This window comes from Oncorhynchus masou, chromosome 22 (assembly GCF_036934945.1).
Source record: "Oncorhynchus masou masou isolate Uvic2021 chromosome 22, UVic_Omas_1.1, whole genome shotgun sequence".
NCBI classification, from domain to species: domain Eukaryota; kingdom Metazoa; phylum Chordata; class Actinopteri; order Salmoniformes; family Salmonidae; genus Oncorhynchus; species Oncorhynchus masou.
The window spans coordinates 26890796-26903572 of record NC_088233.1 but is presented as its reverse complement, the minus strand read 5'-3'; the positions used below and the strand labels follow the sequence as shown (position 1 = coordinate 26903572).

General features: G+C 44.2%; 1 protein-coding gene across 2 annotated transcripts in view; it reads left to right on the top strand.

Moving 5' to 3' along the window:
* Positions 1-12777, top strand: part of LOC135509249 (ras association domain-containing protein 7-like) — a 50077-nt gene that overhangs the window by 32891 nt on the left and 4409 nt on the right. For both annotated transcript variants that reach the window (XM_064929747.1, XM_064929746.1), the window contains exons 2-3: positions 5360-5609; positions 6194-7182. In XM_064929747.1, coding sequence (XP_064785819.1) covers positions 5507-5609; positions 6194-7182 — 1092 coding nt within the window. In that variant the 5' untranslated portion in view covers positions 5360-5506. The remainder of the gene's footprint in view (positions 1-5359; positions 5610-6193; positions 7183-12777) is intronic.

The following is a 12777-nucleotide window of genomic DNA, read 5'->3' as shown; positions in this document are numbered from 1 at the left end:
ACTGACTGGTCACTGGAAGTTCAACATGGTACCTCATGGCAAAGAACTCTCTGAGGATCTGAAAAAAAGAATTGTTGCTCTAAATAAAGATGGCATAAGCTATAAGAAGATTGCCAAGACCCTGAAACTGAGCTGCAGCACGGTGGCCATGAACATACAGCGGTTCAACTGGACAGGTTCCACTCAAAGCAGGCCTCACCATGGTCGACCAAAGAAGTTGAGTGCACATGCTCAGCGTCATATCCAGAGGTTGTCTTTGGGAAATAGACGTATGAGTGCTGCCATCATTGCTGCAGAGGTTGAAGGGGTGGGGGGTCAGCCTGTCAGTGCTCAGACCATACGACGTACACTCCATCAAACTGGTCTGCATGGCTGTCGTCCCAGAAGGAAGCCTCTTCTAAAGATGATGCACAAGAAAGCCCGCAGACAGTTTGCTGAAGACAAGCAGACTAAGGACATGGATTACTGGAACCATGTCCTGTGGTCTGATGAGACCAAGTTAAACTTATTTGGTTCAGATGGTGTCAAGCGTGTGTGGCGGCAACCAGGTGAGGAGTACAAAGACAAGTGTGTGTGTTGCCTACAGTCAAGCATGGTGGTGGGAGTGTCATGGTCTGGGGCTGCATGAGTGCTGCCGGCACTGGGGAGCTACAGTTCATTGAGGGAACCATAAATGCCAACATGTACTGTGACATACTGAAGCAGAGCATGATCCCCTCCCTTCGGAGACTGGGCCGCAGGGCAGTATTCCAACATAACGACCCTAATCACACCTCCAAGACGACCACTGCCTTTGTAAAGAAGCAGAGGGTAAAGGTGATGGACTGGCCAAGCATGTCTCCAGACCTAAATCCTATTGAGCATCTGTGGGGTATCACCAAACGGAAGGTGGAAGAGTGCAAGGTCTCTAACATCCACTAGCTCCGTGATGTCGCCATGGAGGAGTGGAAGAGGACTCCAGTGGCAACCTGTGAAGCTCTGGTGAACTCCATGCCCAAGAGGGTTAAGGCAGTGCTGGATGCTGGCCACACAAAATATTGACACTTTGGGCCCAATTTGGACAACTTTTTCTTGACAACTGTGTGAATTGGACCATTTTCCTGTCCTGCTAAGCATTCCAAATGTAACAAGTACTTTTGTTGTCAGGGAAAAGGTATTGAGTAAAAAGCACATTATTTTCTTTAGGAATATAGTGAAGTAAAAGTTGTCAAAAATATAAATAGTAAAGTACAGATGCCCCCCAAAAAACTACTGAAGCAGTACTTTAATTGATGTGTATGTAAGTACTTTACACCACTGGATATCTGCCATGTTGTTCCTGAGACAGACTGACAGTGACAATGGCCAGGCAGTAAGTAACATGAGACTGTGGCTGGTTTGTTTCCTGTTGATCACATTTCACTGACAAAGAGGTATGTTTTTGTGGGAAAATTACATATCTTCATGGAACACACAACTCCTAAGCTGTCACATGGCGTCATAGGTAGTGTGAGAACCTGTCACACACAACCCCCCAACACACCAGGGCTCGTTTGGCCAATAAGACCTGGCCAGGTGAGGTGCTGTAAGAGAGCTTGTCATGCTAGATAAGATAGAGATGTTGGATAGGGGTCAGGGCACAGATACCTCTGTCCTTACCTCATCTTATTTTACAACCATCTGAAAACACTAGATCAAGTAAATTTAATCTTTGGAGACCTATATATACTTTTACACTTGCTTTCATCTATCATCCAGTTCTGCAGGATCATTGCCAGTGATGTGGAAATGAAGCCATTTTGGAGAATTCAGATGCTGTATTTGTTACGGTTTCCTTCCTGAGTGTGATGAGCAGTGTATCTCAAAGGGCACAGAGCCTGGCTCTGACAGGGGGAGTTGGTGTTGGATACCATGTTACATTTACTGGGTTACTGTATATATGTCATAGTCTTAGTCCTCTCACAGACAAAGGAGAGTTTGTTCCAGTGTCTTTCACTCACTCACTCACTCACTCACTCACTCACTCACTCACTCACTCACTCACTCACTCACTCACACACACAAGGTGGCATTCCACTGCTCTCGGCCTGGATCCAGTTTCCCAAAAGCATCTTAAGGCTAAGTTCGTCGTTAGAATGTTCGTAGGAGCATAATGAAATCTATGAGCGGTTTCCCAAAATCATCATTATTAACATTGCACTTGAAAACGCTTGTAATCTAACGTCTGCCTCTAACGGTCTGTAGAGCAGCTAAGTGCGTAGTTAGATGCTTTTTTGCTCTCCCGCGTTACTTTATACACAGATCTCTGCTAAGAATAGAATCACATGGTTTATCCGTCTCTCTGTGGCCACCAATAACTTCAGAGCAAAGTTGAGTATAAACATAAAGTTGCCCATGTCTTTGCAATTGTTATAAACAATCAACGTATAAAAAGATGGTTTAAATAAAAACCGAGATGACTGCATTAAATTATAAATAGTAGGCTATAGGCCCATTTCAATCACAGTGAAATACATTCCATGTTCAATCAATTGAGTTCTGTTTTGCTTCATGTACTGTCATTTGTCTCAATATATTTCATGATGTGTAACCTAACGTGCTCAATGATGTGCCAAATCGGTGATTTAGTGAATTGTCATTGGGAGGGTAAGCATTAGAATAAGCTGCCTCAATATTTGCAGCCGTAGGTGGTAATATCTCTCTAGGAGCTCCTCCGTCATCAGTATTGTGAAATAATGTTAAGTAAAGATTTGAATGCTGATCCAAGAGCAGGCGCTCCCTTTATGTTGATAATATCAGTATTGACACATGCTCCAACAATGCACTTAGCGACCGCTCTCTCCGTGTGGTGTTTTAGAAACATGTTATATCTTCAGCCGTTGTGAGATATATGCGAGTCATTATTATGAGTCATAATTGGGTAAAGCCATTTGAATCCAATCACTTTTTGACATCTTCGCTTTTAATTTAAACAACACTTTTCATATACGTTTGACCATGGAAGAGGTGGTCAGATAGGAACTTTTTGTTACCTGAATGCCAAAACATTCAGGAGATAAAGGTGTTCAAAATGTACCCATTTTACATACCTCACCATACCATAAGACACCCATGTCTTCGTCACTGGAAAATATAAACTGTTGAGTTTGATATCATTTTAAAGCGTACAAATAGGGTTGTCAAATTATTTTAATTTCTTTTAAAGTTTTTTATAAAAACTATGACATTTTTTAACTTTTTAAAGTAAATTATATAAATGTATGTTTTTTTATTTTTTGAATATTCCCATATGTTGTAGCTTAGACCGACCTTACATCATCTGAGGGTTTTGTGTTGTGCCCGCCATCGGTTGAGACACAACATGCTCTTCAATACGGGTGGGTGTCATTTCAATCATAAATAGAATTCATAGAATGGACCTATCCCTTTAGACCACTGCAATTTAGCTGGTACACCACTGACATTTAAATTAAAATGTTAGCTTCTAATTACTACCACAAAGATAGCGGCGGGTCCACCCACCGTTGTCCACCCAATCAACTGTCCCCCATAGTACAAAAGTTGACCTATTCTGTGCGAGAAATAAATATTCTAAACATAGTCTGGGAGTTGTGGGATGCAACAGATCAGAATGTTTAGCTTCAAATGTTGATAAACTATTAGGCTATTTATTCACATTATAAGCGCAGCAATGCGCACACGGCAGTAGGCTATAAGCAGGAATGTTCCATTAGCGGGAAAACACCATTATCAAAAGTGAATAAATATAGTAGGCCTAGAAAGCTGATGGGATCCTCTTCTTTTTAATAGAGGGCATCACTCTGTTTTCTCACGCATTTGCATAGCCTATAGAAATGTTGTGCAACATGAGCTCATGTTGAGTACCAGGCAGTTAGTAAGTTTGGTAGGCTATTAGTGACCACCAGCAGCATCAGAGTTTGGAGAAGCCTAATTACCGTGACGAAACGTTCACTTGGCATTTGACTGCCGGTGTGGCGGTAATACGTTCACCGTAACATTCCTAGCTGTGACTCCTTCTCTGTGTGTGGTGTTGTGATAACCTCTGTTGCTTTCCAGCTCGCCCAGTGTTTGGCCTGTTTATAACACATGAGTAATGTTGGGGGTAGCTGGGTCGCAAGTAGGGGAGCTAGCGACGGTATATAAACCGTTATAATAACGGTTTGTTAAGAAATATGGAATTCTTGTGATCATCAGATTCCTGCTGGGCAGCTCCCCTATAGACGACCACAGTCATTGAGGAGGAGATAATGGAGGATTTTAGTAAAAACACCTCAGAGAGAGGAGGAGCTAGGCTAGGGGTTTGAGCTCAAACACTAGCTGTGCTGTGGGCCAGTTACAGAGCAAGTGGGTCATTTGACCTATTACTCATGTTGACATAACTTATGTAAGAGTCACACTGCCAGATCAGTGTGTATGGCCTTACATATGCCAAATGAGAAACTGTATAGCCTACTACTACTACTACCACTACTATTGTTAATAAAAGTTGTAGGTCTGTGTGTACTTTACCACCCAAGGCTATAGACTTTGAGTCAGGCAATGTGTGTTATTGCCTTGTTATTTGTGGAATACAGATGAAGTAAAGTCATAAAACGGCACACAGCAGGGGAGTGGTTAGTGCTGTTCCTGTTCCTCATTGTGAAATCCACTTAGGCCTAAATCTCCTCCTGTGTTAGGATACCTGCTGCTCTTCCCAGTGACAGTCTCTGAAGTTCCAGGTCTGCCAGGTCAGCTACTGGTGGGGAGCATCTAAGTAGATCTCACACACACACACACACACACACACACACACACACTCTCTCTCTCACCTACACACTGAGTGGCTATGGTGCATTCTGCTTGTGCTCTTCTCGGCACTAAGCTGTCATAATGTCTTTGAAGGAGGGCAGTGGAGCATTTAATTGGGTTACAGATCTGAGTTGATGCTCTCCGATCCGTGAGGTACCACCAGAGCTCCAACTAACCAACAGGAAACTTCAGGAACGCAACGCTCCGCTCAGCTCCCCAGGGGAAGTGTAATGAAAATCTAAACCTCAGTCACACATACGCAGGGCCTGACGTCAATAAGGCTCTGTTACGTATAGAGCCTGTAGGAGAGATGTATAAATCCATAGCTTCAATACTCAACAGAGGGTAGAGAGAGAAAGGGGCCATTTGTGTGTGACACAGCTGCATGTCGGGTGTGTTAATATAATTCTGCTAGTTTCGAGGGATTACTTTTTTCACCCCCTTTGGCTAGATAACATTGGACGTTTGACAAGTTCTGTGTAACATGAATTTCTGTACTGCGACTAATTGGTTGGTTTTTAAATGTTTTATTTTTTTTAACCCTCCTTATCCTTGTTTCTCTTCCCTGCAGAGAGCAGTCAGTAGTACCCTGCAGAGAGGAGTCAGTAGTACCCTGCAGAGAGGAGTCAGTAGTACCCTGCAGTGCTGAACTGAGCCGAACCGAGCCAAGCGGATCTGAACTGAAGTCCTCATTGCATTTCTTAGCAACGTGTCTCAGATGGAACTGAAGGTGTGGGTGGACGGTGTGGTGCGCGTGGTCTGTGGCCTATCAGAGGAGACTTCCTGCCAGGATGTGGTCATCGCACTGGCTCAGGCCATTGGTCAGTATCTCAGTCCCTCTTCCTCTCTGGGGAGCGAGTTCTTTCCCTCTAAACCCTACGGCTCTTTCCAAACCAACCGTGACTAGCCCCTACTACACCATAGGCACTTTAGATTTAAAAGAATAGGATGGGCATAAGCAATATGGTGAAAATCCCACTGCTAGGGTAAGGTGGGACCACTGTTATTTATTTCTTCCACCTATCCTTCCTTTCTGACCTCAATGAAGTGCTAAGGGGGAATGGTGCTAGGGGTCGACTTGGTATGGAGCAAGCTTCTGTCACCACACCCTCAGGCTGTATTGAAGCCACATACTGCAGTGCCAAAAACTAAACCCCACTGCCAGGTCATTAGGGAGAGCTTGTCCTAATTTCAGTTTGTTTGAACATGTTTACACATTGTATAAGACTTATATTTGTCATTGCTGAGAGAAGAGAGAGTTGAGTTAAGGACTGAAGAACTAGAGTTTAGAGTCTTGTATAGACATTAGCCATATGCCCATTGCCAGAGAGAGTGCAACGAGCTGTTAATGCTTTGTGCTAATTTTATGTTGTTTCAGTTTTCTGACTCTCTCTTCCTACCACAGGTCAGACGGGTCGCTACGTGCTGATCCAGAGACTGAGAGATTCAGAGAGGCAGCTGTTAGCCAACGAAAGGCCCCTGGAGTCCTTGGCCAAGTTGGGCCAGCACGGCAACGACGTCCAGTTCTTTCTGCGCCGCACCGGCCCCAGCAGCAGCGATGGACCAGGGTCTGGCTCTGGCTCCACCCAGGACCGGGTCGCCCCTCTTTCCCTGCCCAAACACCCCGAACCAGAGCCCCTCAAACGCACCCAGCCCAAGAAGTCCCTCACCTTTAACCTGGGGCCCTCCACCTCCCCCAGAACCAAAGCCAAGCAGCTCATTAGGAAGTCTCCCTGCGACTCCCCCAAAGAGAGGTCCTCACCCAGCCCCATTCCTCCCCACCATGCTACCTCCCCCTCCCCACACTCCCACTCCCCCTCTCCCTCCCCCCACTCTCCCTCCCCTCTCGTGGGCCCGTCCAAAGAGGAGGTTTTCCGGCAGATTCTTCAGCAGCAGGAGAAGCTGAGGGCTTTTGAGGCCCAGCTGGAGGCCATGGAGAGAGACTCTCGGTCCAGGAACAGGGCCTCCCCGGCCTCCTCTCCTTCCCCTGTCCCAGAGGCTCGCCTCCAGGAGGAGATGGAGGCTCTGGAGCAGGCAGCCAGGAGGAACCAGGCCGAGCTGGCCCACGAGACATTCTGGGAGGAAGAGCTGCAGGCAGAGGTGGAAAGGGAGAGGGAGATGAGGAGGAGGCTGGGAGAGCTCCATGCCAAGATGGACGACTGCGGCCAGCGACTCCACGACTTCTCGTCTCGCTCCGCCCAGCTGGAGCAGGCCATCAAACGGGAGAACCTTGGGGGTGGTGCCCATGCTGGGAGGGCCAATCAGGCGGGGGGTGAGGAGTCGCTAGGGGCGATGAGGGCGGAGCTACAGAGCCAGGGGAGGCACAGCGAGGAGCTGGAGGGGGAGTTATCGGAGACGGACAGGGCTCTGGGGAAGGCTGAGTCACTGCTGCAGGTAAGGAGAGAGGGTAGGGCCCTGGAGAGAGGGGTTTAGCTCGCAGTCTCCTTCACTCACACTCCTATTCAGTATCCACGAGAAGGTTGTAGTTCAGTGGTTCCCAAATGGTGGGTCAGTGCTGTGGGACAAACTGATTGAGACATGGGAAACCAAGTGAGCCAAGGATCCTTGATCAAGGCAAATCGTGTTATCATAGGAACATTTGAAACACTTTATCAAAACATTTTGCGAGCCACTGGTGTAGCTACCATCTCTCACCCCCTCTTGTCAGCACACTGCAGCAAACGCACACACATACATTCATCAGTGCAAGGACACTCAACAAACAAATAAATATGGTCTCGGTCTCCAATGGTGAGGGAAAACCTATATTTATTGGGGAGAAAAATGCTTACCATTTACACAATGTTTTGTACTTAAATCAAACGTGTACCTACATGTATGAATGGTTGCTATGAATTGTAATGGGACCCCTTTGGGGCGTCTGGCTGAACTGGCTTGACTGGTATGATTGGCTGTGACCGCTTAGTTCTCATCTGGACTGATTAGATACACTCCCCCATATCTGTACTCTCATTTGTATCACATTGACAGTACTTGTACTTCCTTATATTCTTGTATCTGAAATTGAGAAAAATAAATAAAAACTGAATAAAGGTCATTAATCCATTGCACAAGTGCATTTTCTTTGCTTGACTTTGCCACAAGCAGGTCTGTCAGTGTTTGCTGCTAGTTGGAGACAGTGACGATGTTGTTGTATGTAGCTAATTATATTCTAATGTATTTCATATGGGTTGAGTGCATTTGCTACATCCCACATTAAGACTGGGCCATTGGCACTCTTATACCATTGCAACCCATCTCATTGTGATCCATAAGTAATGACTGTGCTATTGGCATGCAATGAAAACGGATTATAAGACCATGAAAATCTCATTTGGTATCAGTTTGTCAGCTGAGTGGGACTTTGTGATTAAGTCTGTGGTCTATATAGTCATGACTGACCCTTATTTCGTCAGTCACAAGTTGACCTTATTTATAAAACCCTGTTAGCCCTCACTCCCCCCTATCTGAGATACCTACTGCAGCCCTCATCCTCCACATACAACACCCGTTCTGCCAGTCACATTCTGTCAAAATCAAATGTTATTTTTCACGTACGTGTTTAGCTGATGTTTTTGCAGGTTTAGAAACACAAGTATTTTTCTCCAACAGTGCAGTAATATCTAACAAGTAATATCTAACAATACACACAATCTAAAGTAGAGGAATGGAATTAAGAATATATAAATATTTGGATGAGCAATGTCAGAGCGGCATAGACTAAAATACAGTAGAATAGGATAGAATACAGTATATACATATGAGATGAGTAATGCATAGACTAAGATACAGTAGAATAGGATAGAACAGAGTAATACATATGAGATGAGTAATGCATAGACTAAGATACAGTAGAATAGAACAGAGTATAAAAATATGAGATGAGTAATGCATAGACTAAAATACAGTAGAATAGGATAGAATACAGTAAATACATATGAGATGAGTAATGCAAAATATGTAAACATTATTATAGTGACCAGTGTTCCATTATTTCAAGTGGCCAGTGATTTCATGTCTATGTATATAGGACAGCAGCCTCTAATGAGCTAGTGATGGCTATTTAACAGTCTGATGGCCTTGAGATAGAAGCTGTTTTTCAGTCTCGGCTTTGATGCACCTGTACTGATCTCGCCTTCTGGATGATAGCGGGGTGAACAGGCAGTGGCTTGGGTGGTTGTTGTTGTTGAAGATATTTTTGACCTTCCTGTGACATTGGGTGCTGTAGGTGTCCTGGAGGGCAATGACCTGGAGGGCAGTGTACAGTGCAATGGCAATTGCATCGTCTGTGGATCTATTGGGGCAGGGTGTAAGGTAGAGGTTATATGATCCTTGACTAGTCTCTCAAAGCACTTCATGATGACAGAAGTGAGTGCTGCGGGGTGATAGTCATTTAGTTCAGTTACCTTTGCTATCTTGGGTACAGGAACAATGATGGACATCTTGAAGCATGTGTGGAAACAGACTGGGATAGGGAGAGATTGAATATGTCTGTAAACACTCCAGCCAGCTGGTCTGCGCATTCTCTGGGGACGCGGCTGGGGATGCCGTCTGGGCCGGCAGCCTTGCGAGGGTTAACATGCTTAAATGTCTTACTCACGTTGGCCACGGAGAAGGAGAACCCACAGTCCTTGGTAGTGGATGGAGTCGGTAGCACTGTGTTATGCTCAAAGCAGGCGAAGAAGGTGTTTAGCTTGTCCGGAAGCAAGACGTTAATAGTCACAGAGGGTACAACCACTATCTCCTAACATCTCCTAACACATAAAAAAAATCTAAATACTGCAAAGTTTTCTAAGAGCTTGAAGCACGGCATCCCTATCCATCCGCTCCTTTCTCCAACACGGAGAATGTTAAAGGTCCCCAAAGCGCATACATCCCTGAGTCACTCCTCTTTTCAGTTCGAGCTAGCTGCAAACACTCAAACTGGACAGTTTTATCTCCTTCTCCATTCAAAGACTCACTCATGGACACTTACTGACAGTTGTGGCTGCTTCACGTGATGTGTTGTTGTCTCCACCTTGCATTTTGTGCTGTTGTCTGTGCCCAATAATGTTTGTACCATGTTTTGTGCTGCTACCATGTTGGGTTTCTGCCGTGTTGTGTTGCTACCATGCTTTGTTGTCACATGTTGCTGCCATGCTATCTTCTTGTCTTTCTTTATGTGGTGGTGTCTCTCTTGTCGTGATGCGTGTTTTGTCCTATATATATATATATTTATTTATTTATTTATTTATTATCCCAGCCCCCGTAGGAGGCCTTTTCGTAGGCCATCGTTGTAAAAAACTATTTTTTTCTTAATAGGGATAGGCGGGACGCAAATGTCTCAACTGGCCAATTGCCAGGGAAAATGCAGAGCGCCAGATTCAAATAAAATACTATAAAATTCAAACTTTCATTAAATCACACATGTAAGATACTCAATTAAAGATACACTCGTTGTGAATCCAGCCAACTGTCAGATTTTAAAAATGCTTTTCGGCGAAAGCATAAGAAGCTATTATCTGATAGCCTGCACCATCTGCACCAGCAGTAAACAAAGGGGTTAGCATATTTCAACCCTGCAGGCGCTACACAAAACGCTGAAATAAAATATAAAACACGCATTACCTTTGACGAGCTTCTTTTGTTGGCACTCCAATATGTCCCATAAACATCACAATTGGTCCTTTTGTTCGATTAATTCCGTCCATATATATCAAATTTGTCCATTTATAAAGCGCTTTTGATCCAGAAAAAAAACAGCTTACAAAAAACGCAACGTCACTACAAAATATTTCAAACGTTGCCTATAAACTTTGCCAAAATTTTTCAAACTACTTTTATAATACAACTTTAGGTATTTTTAAACGTTAATAATCAATCAAATTGTAGACGGGCAATCTGTGTTCAATACAGGAATGAAAACAAACCAGTGCAACTTTTCATGTCTTGCGCAACTCACAAAAGTGTACCCAGTTCCTAGTTGGCCTACTTCTTCATTGCACAAAGGAATGACCTCAACCAAATTCCAAAGACTGGTGACATCCAGTGGAAGCGGTAGGAACTGAACACAGGTTCCTAAGAAATATCCCTTGGCAATAACATCTCAGGGAACAGAGAGAGGCAACAAAAACAAAAAATCTGAACAGTTAGTCCTTGGGTTTTTGCCTGCTACATAAGTTTTGTTATACTCACAGACATGATTCAAACAGTTTTAGAAACTTTTGAAAGTTTTCTGTCCAAATCTATGAATAATATGCATATCTTATATTCTTGGCATGAGTAGCAGGAAGTTGAAATTGGTTTTAACTCACTAGCCTAGTTAAATAAAGGTTAAATAAAAATGTAATAAATATATACATTTTCCTCCAAGGAGGAAGGACTATAGCTTGCTGCCTGGTACAGGACCATAACTTGCTAGTCCTCCTCTAGTACAGGACCACAGCTTGCTAGTCCTCATCTGGTTCAGGACCATAGCTTGCTGGTCCTCATCTGGTTCAGGACCATAGCTTGCTGGTCCTCCTCCGGTTCAGGACCATAGCTTGCTGGTCCTCCTCTGGTACAGGACCATAGCTTGCTGGTCCTCCTCTGGTACAGGACCATAGCTTGCTGGTCCTCCTCTGGTACAGGACCATTGCTTGCTAGTCCTCATCTGGTTCAGGACCATAGCTTGCTGGTCCTCCTCTGGTTCAGGACCATAGCTTGCTGGTCCTCCTCTGGTTCAGGACCGTAGCTTGCTGGCAGTGCTAAACCTACATTTTAAAAAGCATTAAACCTAAATTTCAGTTATTCTTTATTTGTTTTTACTAATTGATTGACCTTTGATCATGTTATTTTAAATCCATTTAGTTTTTTTTCTGTGAGGAAGTGCACAATTTCTCTAGAGATAAATCATATCAGCCTGGACTGTGCAACGTAGTAGGGAGTTATAGTTCCCAACAGGCCAATATTCTACATAGTTTAGCGCATAAATTGTGGTAATAAACTGTGAAATAGGCCTAAAACAAATGTAATATACACAACAACTGAAATATTTTATTCAAGTAATGTGAATAAATTATGGTTGATAAGTGATAAGAAGTCATGGGCAATCACTACCATCATGGGACTTGTTTTGTTCTGTGTAGCAGCATTCAACCCACAGTGCATTTAATGTCTTAAAAGATTATTGAACAGAAACCAAACCGACCTCAAAAAGCACTAATCTCTCAGCATAGCTTGCTGGTCCACCTCTGGTACAGGACCATACAGTGCATGACCAGAAGTATGTGGACACCTGCTCATCGAACATCTTATTCCAAAATCATGGGTATTAATATAGAATTGGTCCACCCTTTGCTGCTATAACAGCCTCCACTCTTCTTGGAAGGCTTTGCACTAGATGTTGGAACATTGCTACTGGGACATACTTCCATTCAGTCAAAAGGGCATTAGTGAGGTTGCGCTCTGATGTTGGGCGATTAGGCCTGGCTCGCAGTCGGCATTCCGATTCATCCCCATTGTGTTTGATGGGATTGAGGTCAGATCTCTGTGCAGGCTAGTCAAGTTCTTCCGCATCGATCTCAAACCATTTTTGTATGGACCTCGCTTTGTGCACGGGAGCATTGTCATGATGAAACAGGAAAGGGCCTTCCTGAAACGGTTGCCACAAAGTTGGAAGCACAGAATCGTCTCTAGAATGTCATTTGTGTGCTGTACCATTTGAGATTTCCCTTCACTGGAATACAACCCCAGACCATTATTCCTCCTCCACCTAACTTTACAGTTGGCACTATGTATTCAGGCAAGTAGTTTTCTCCTGGCAGCCACCAAACCCAGATTTGTCCGTCAAACTGACAGATGGTGAAGCGGGATTCCTCACTCTAGAGAACAAGTTTACACTTATGCAGAGCCCAATGGTGGTGAGCTTTACACCACTCCAGCTTGGCATTGTGCATAGTGATCTTAGGCATGTGTGCGGCTGCTCGGCCATGGAAACTCATTTCATGAAGCTTCTGACAATCAGTTCTT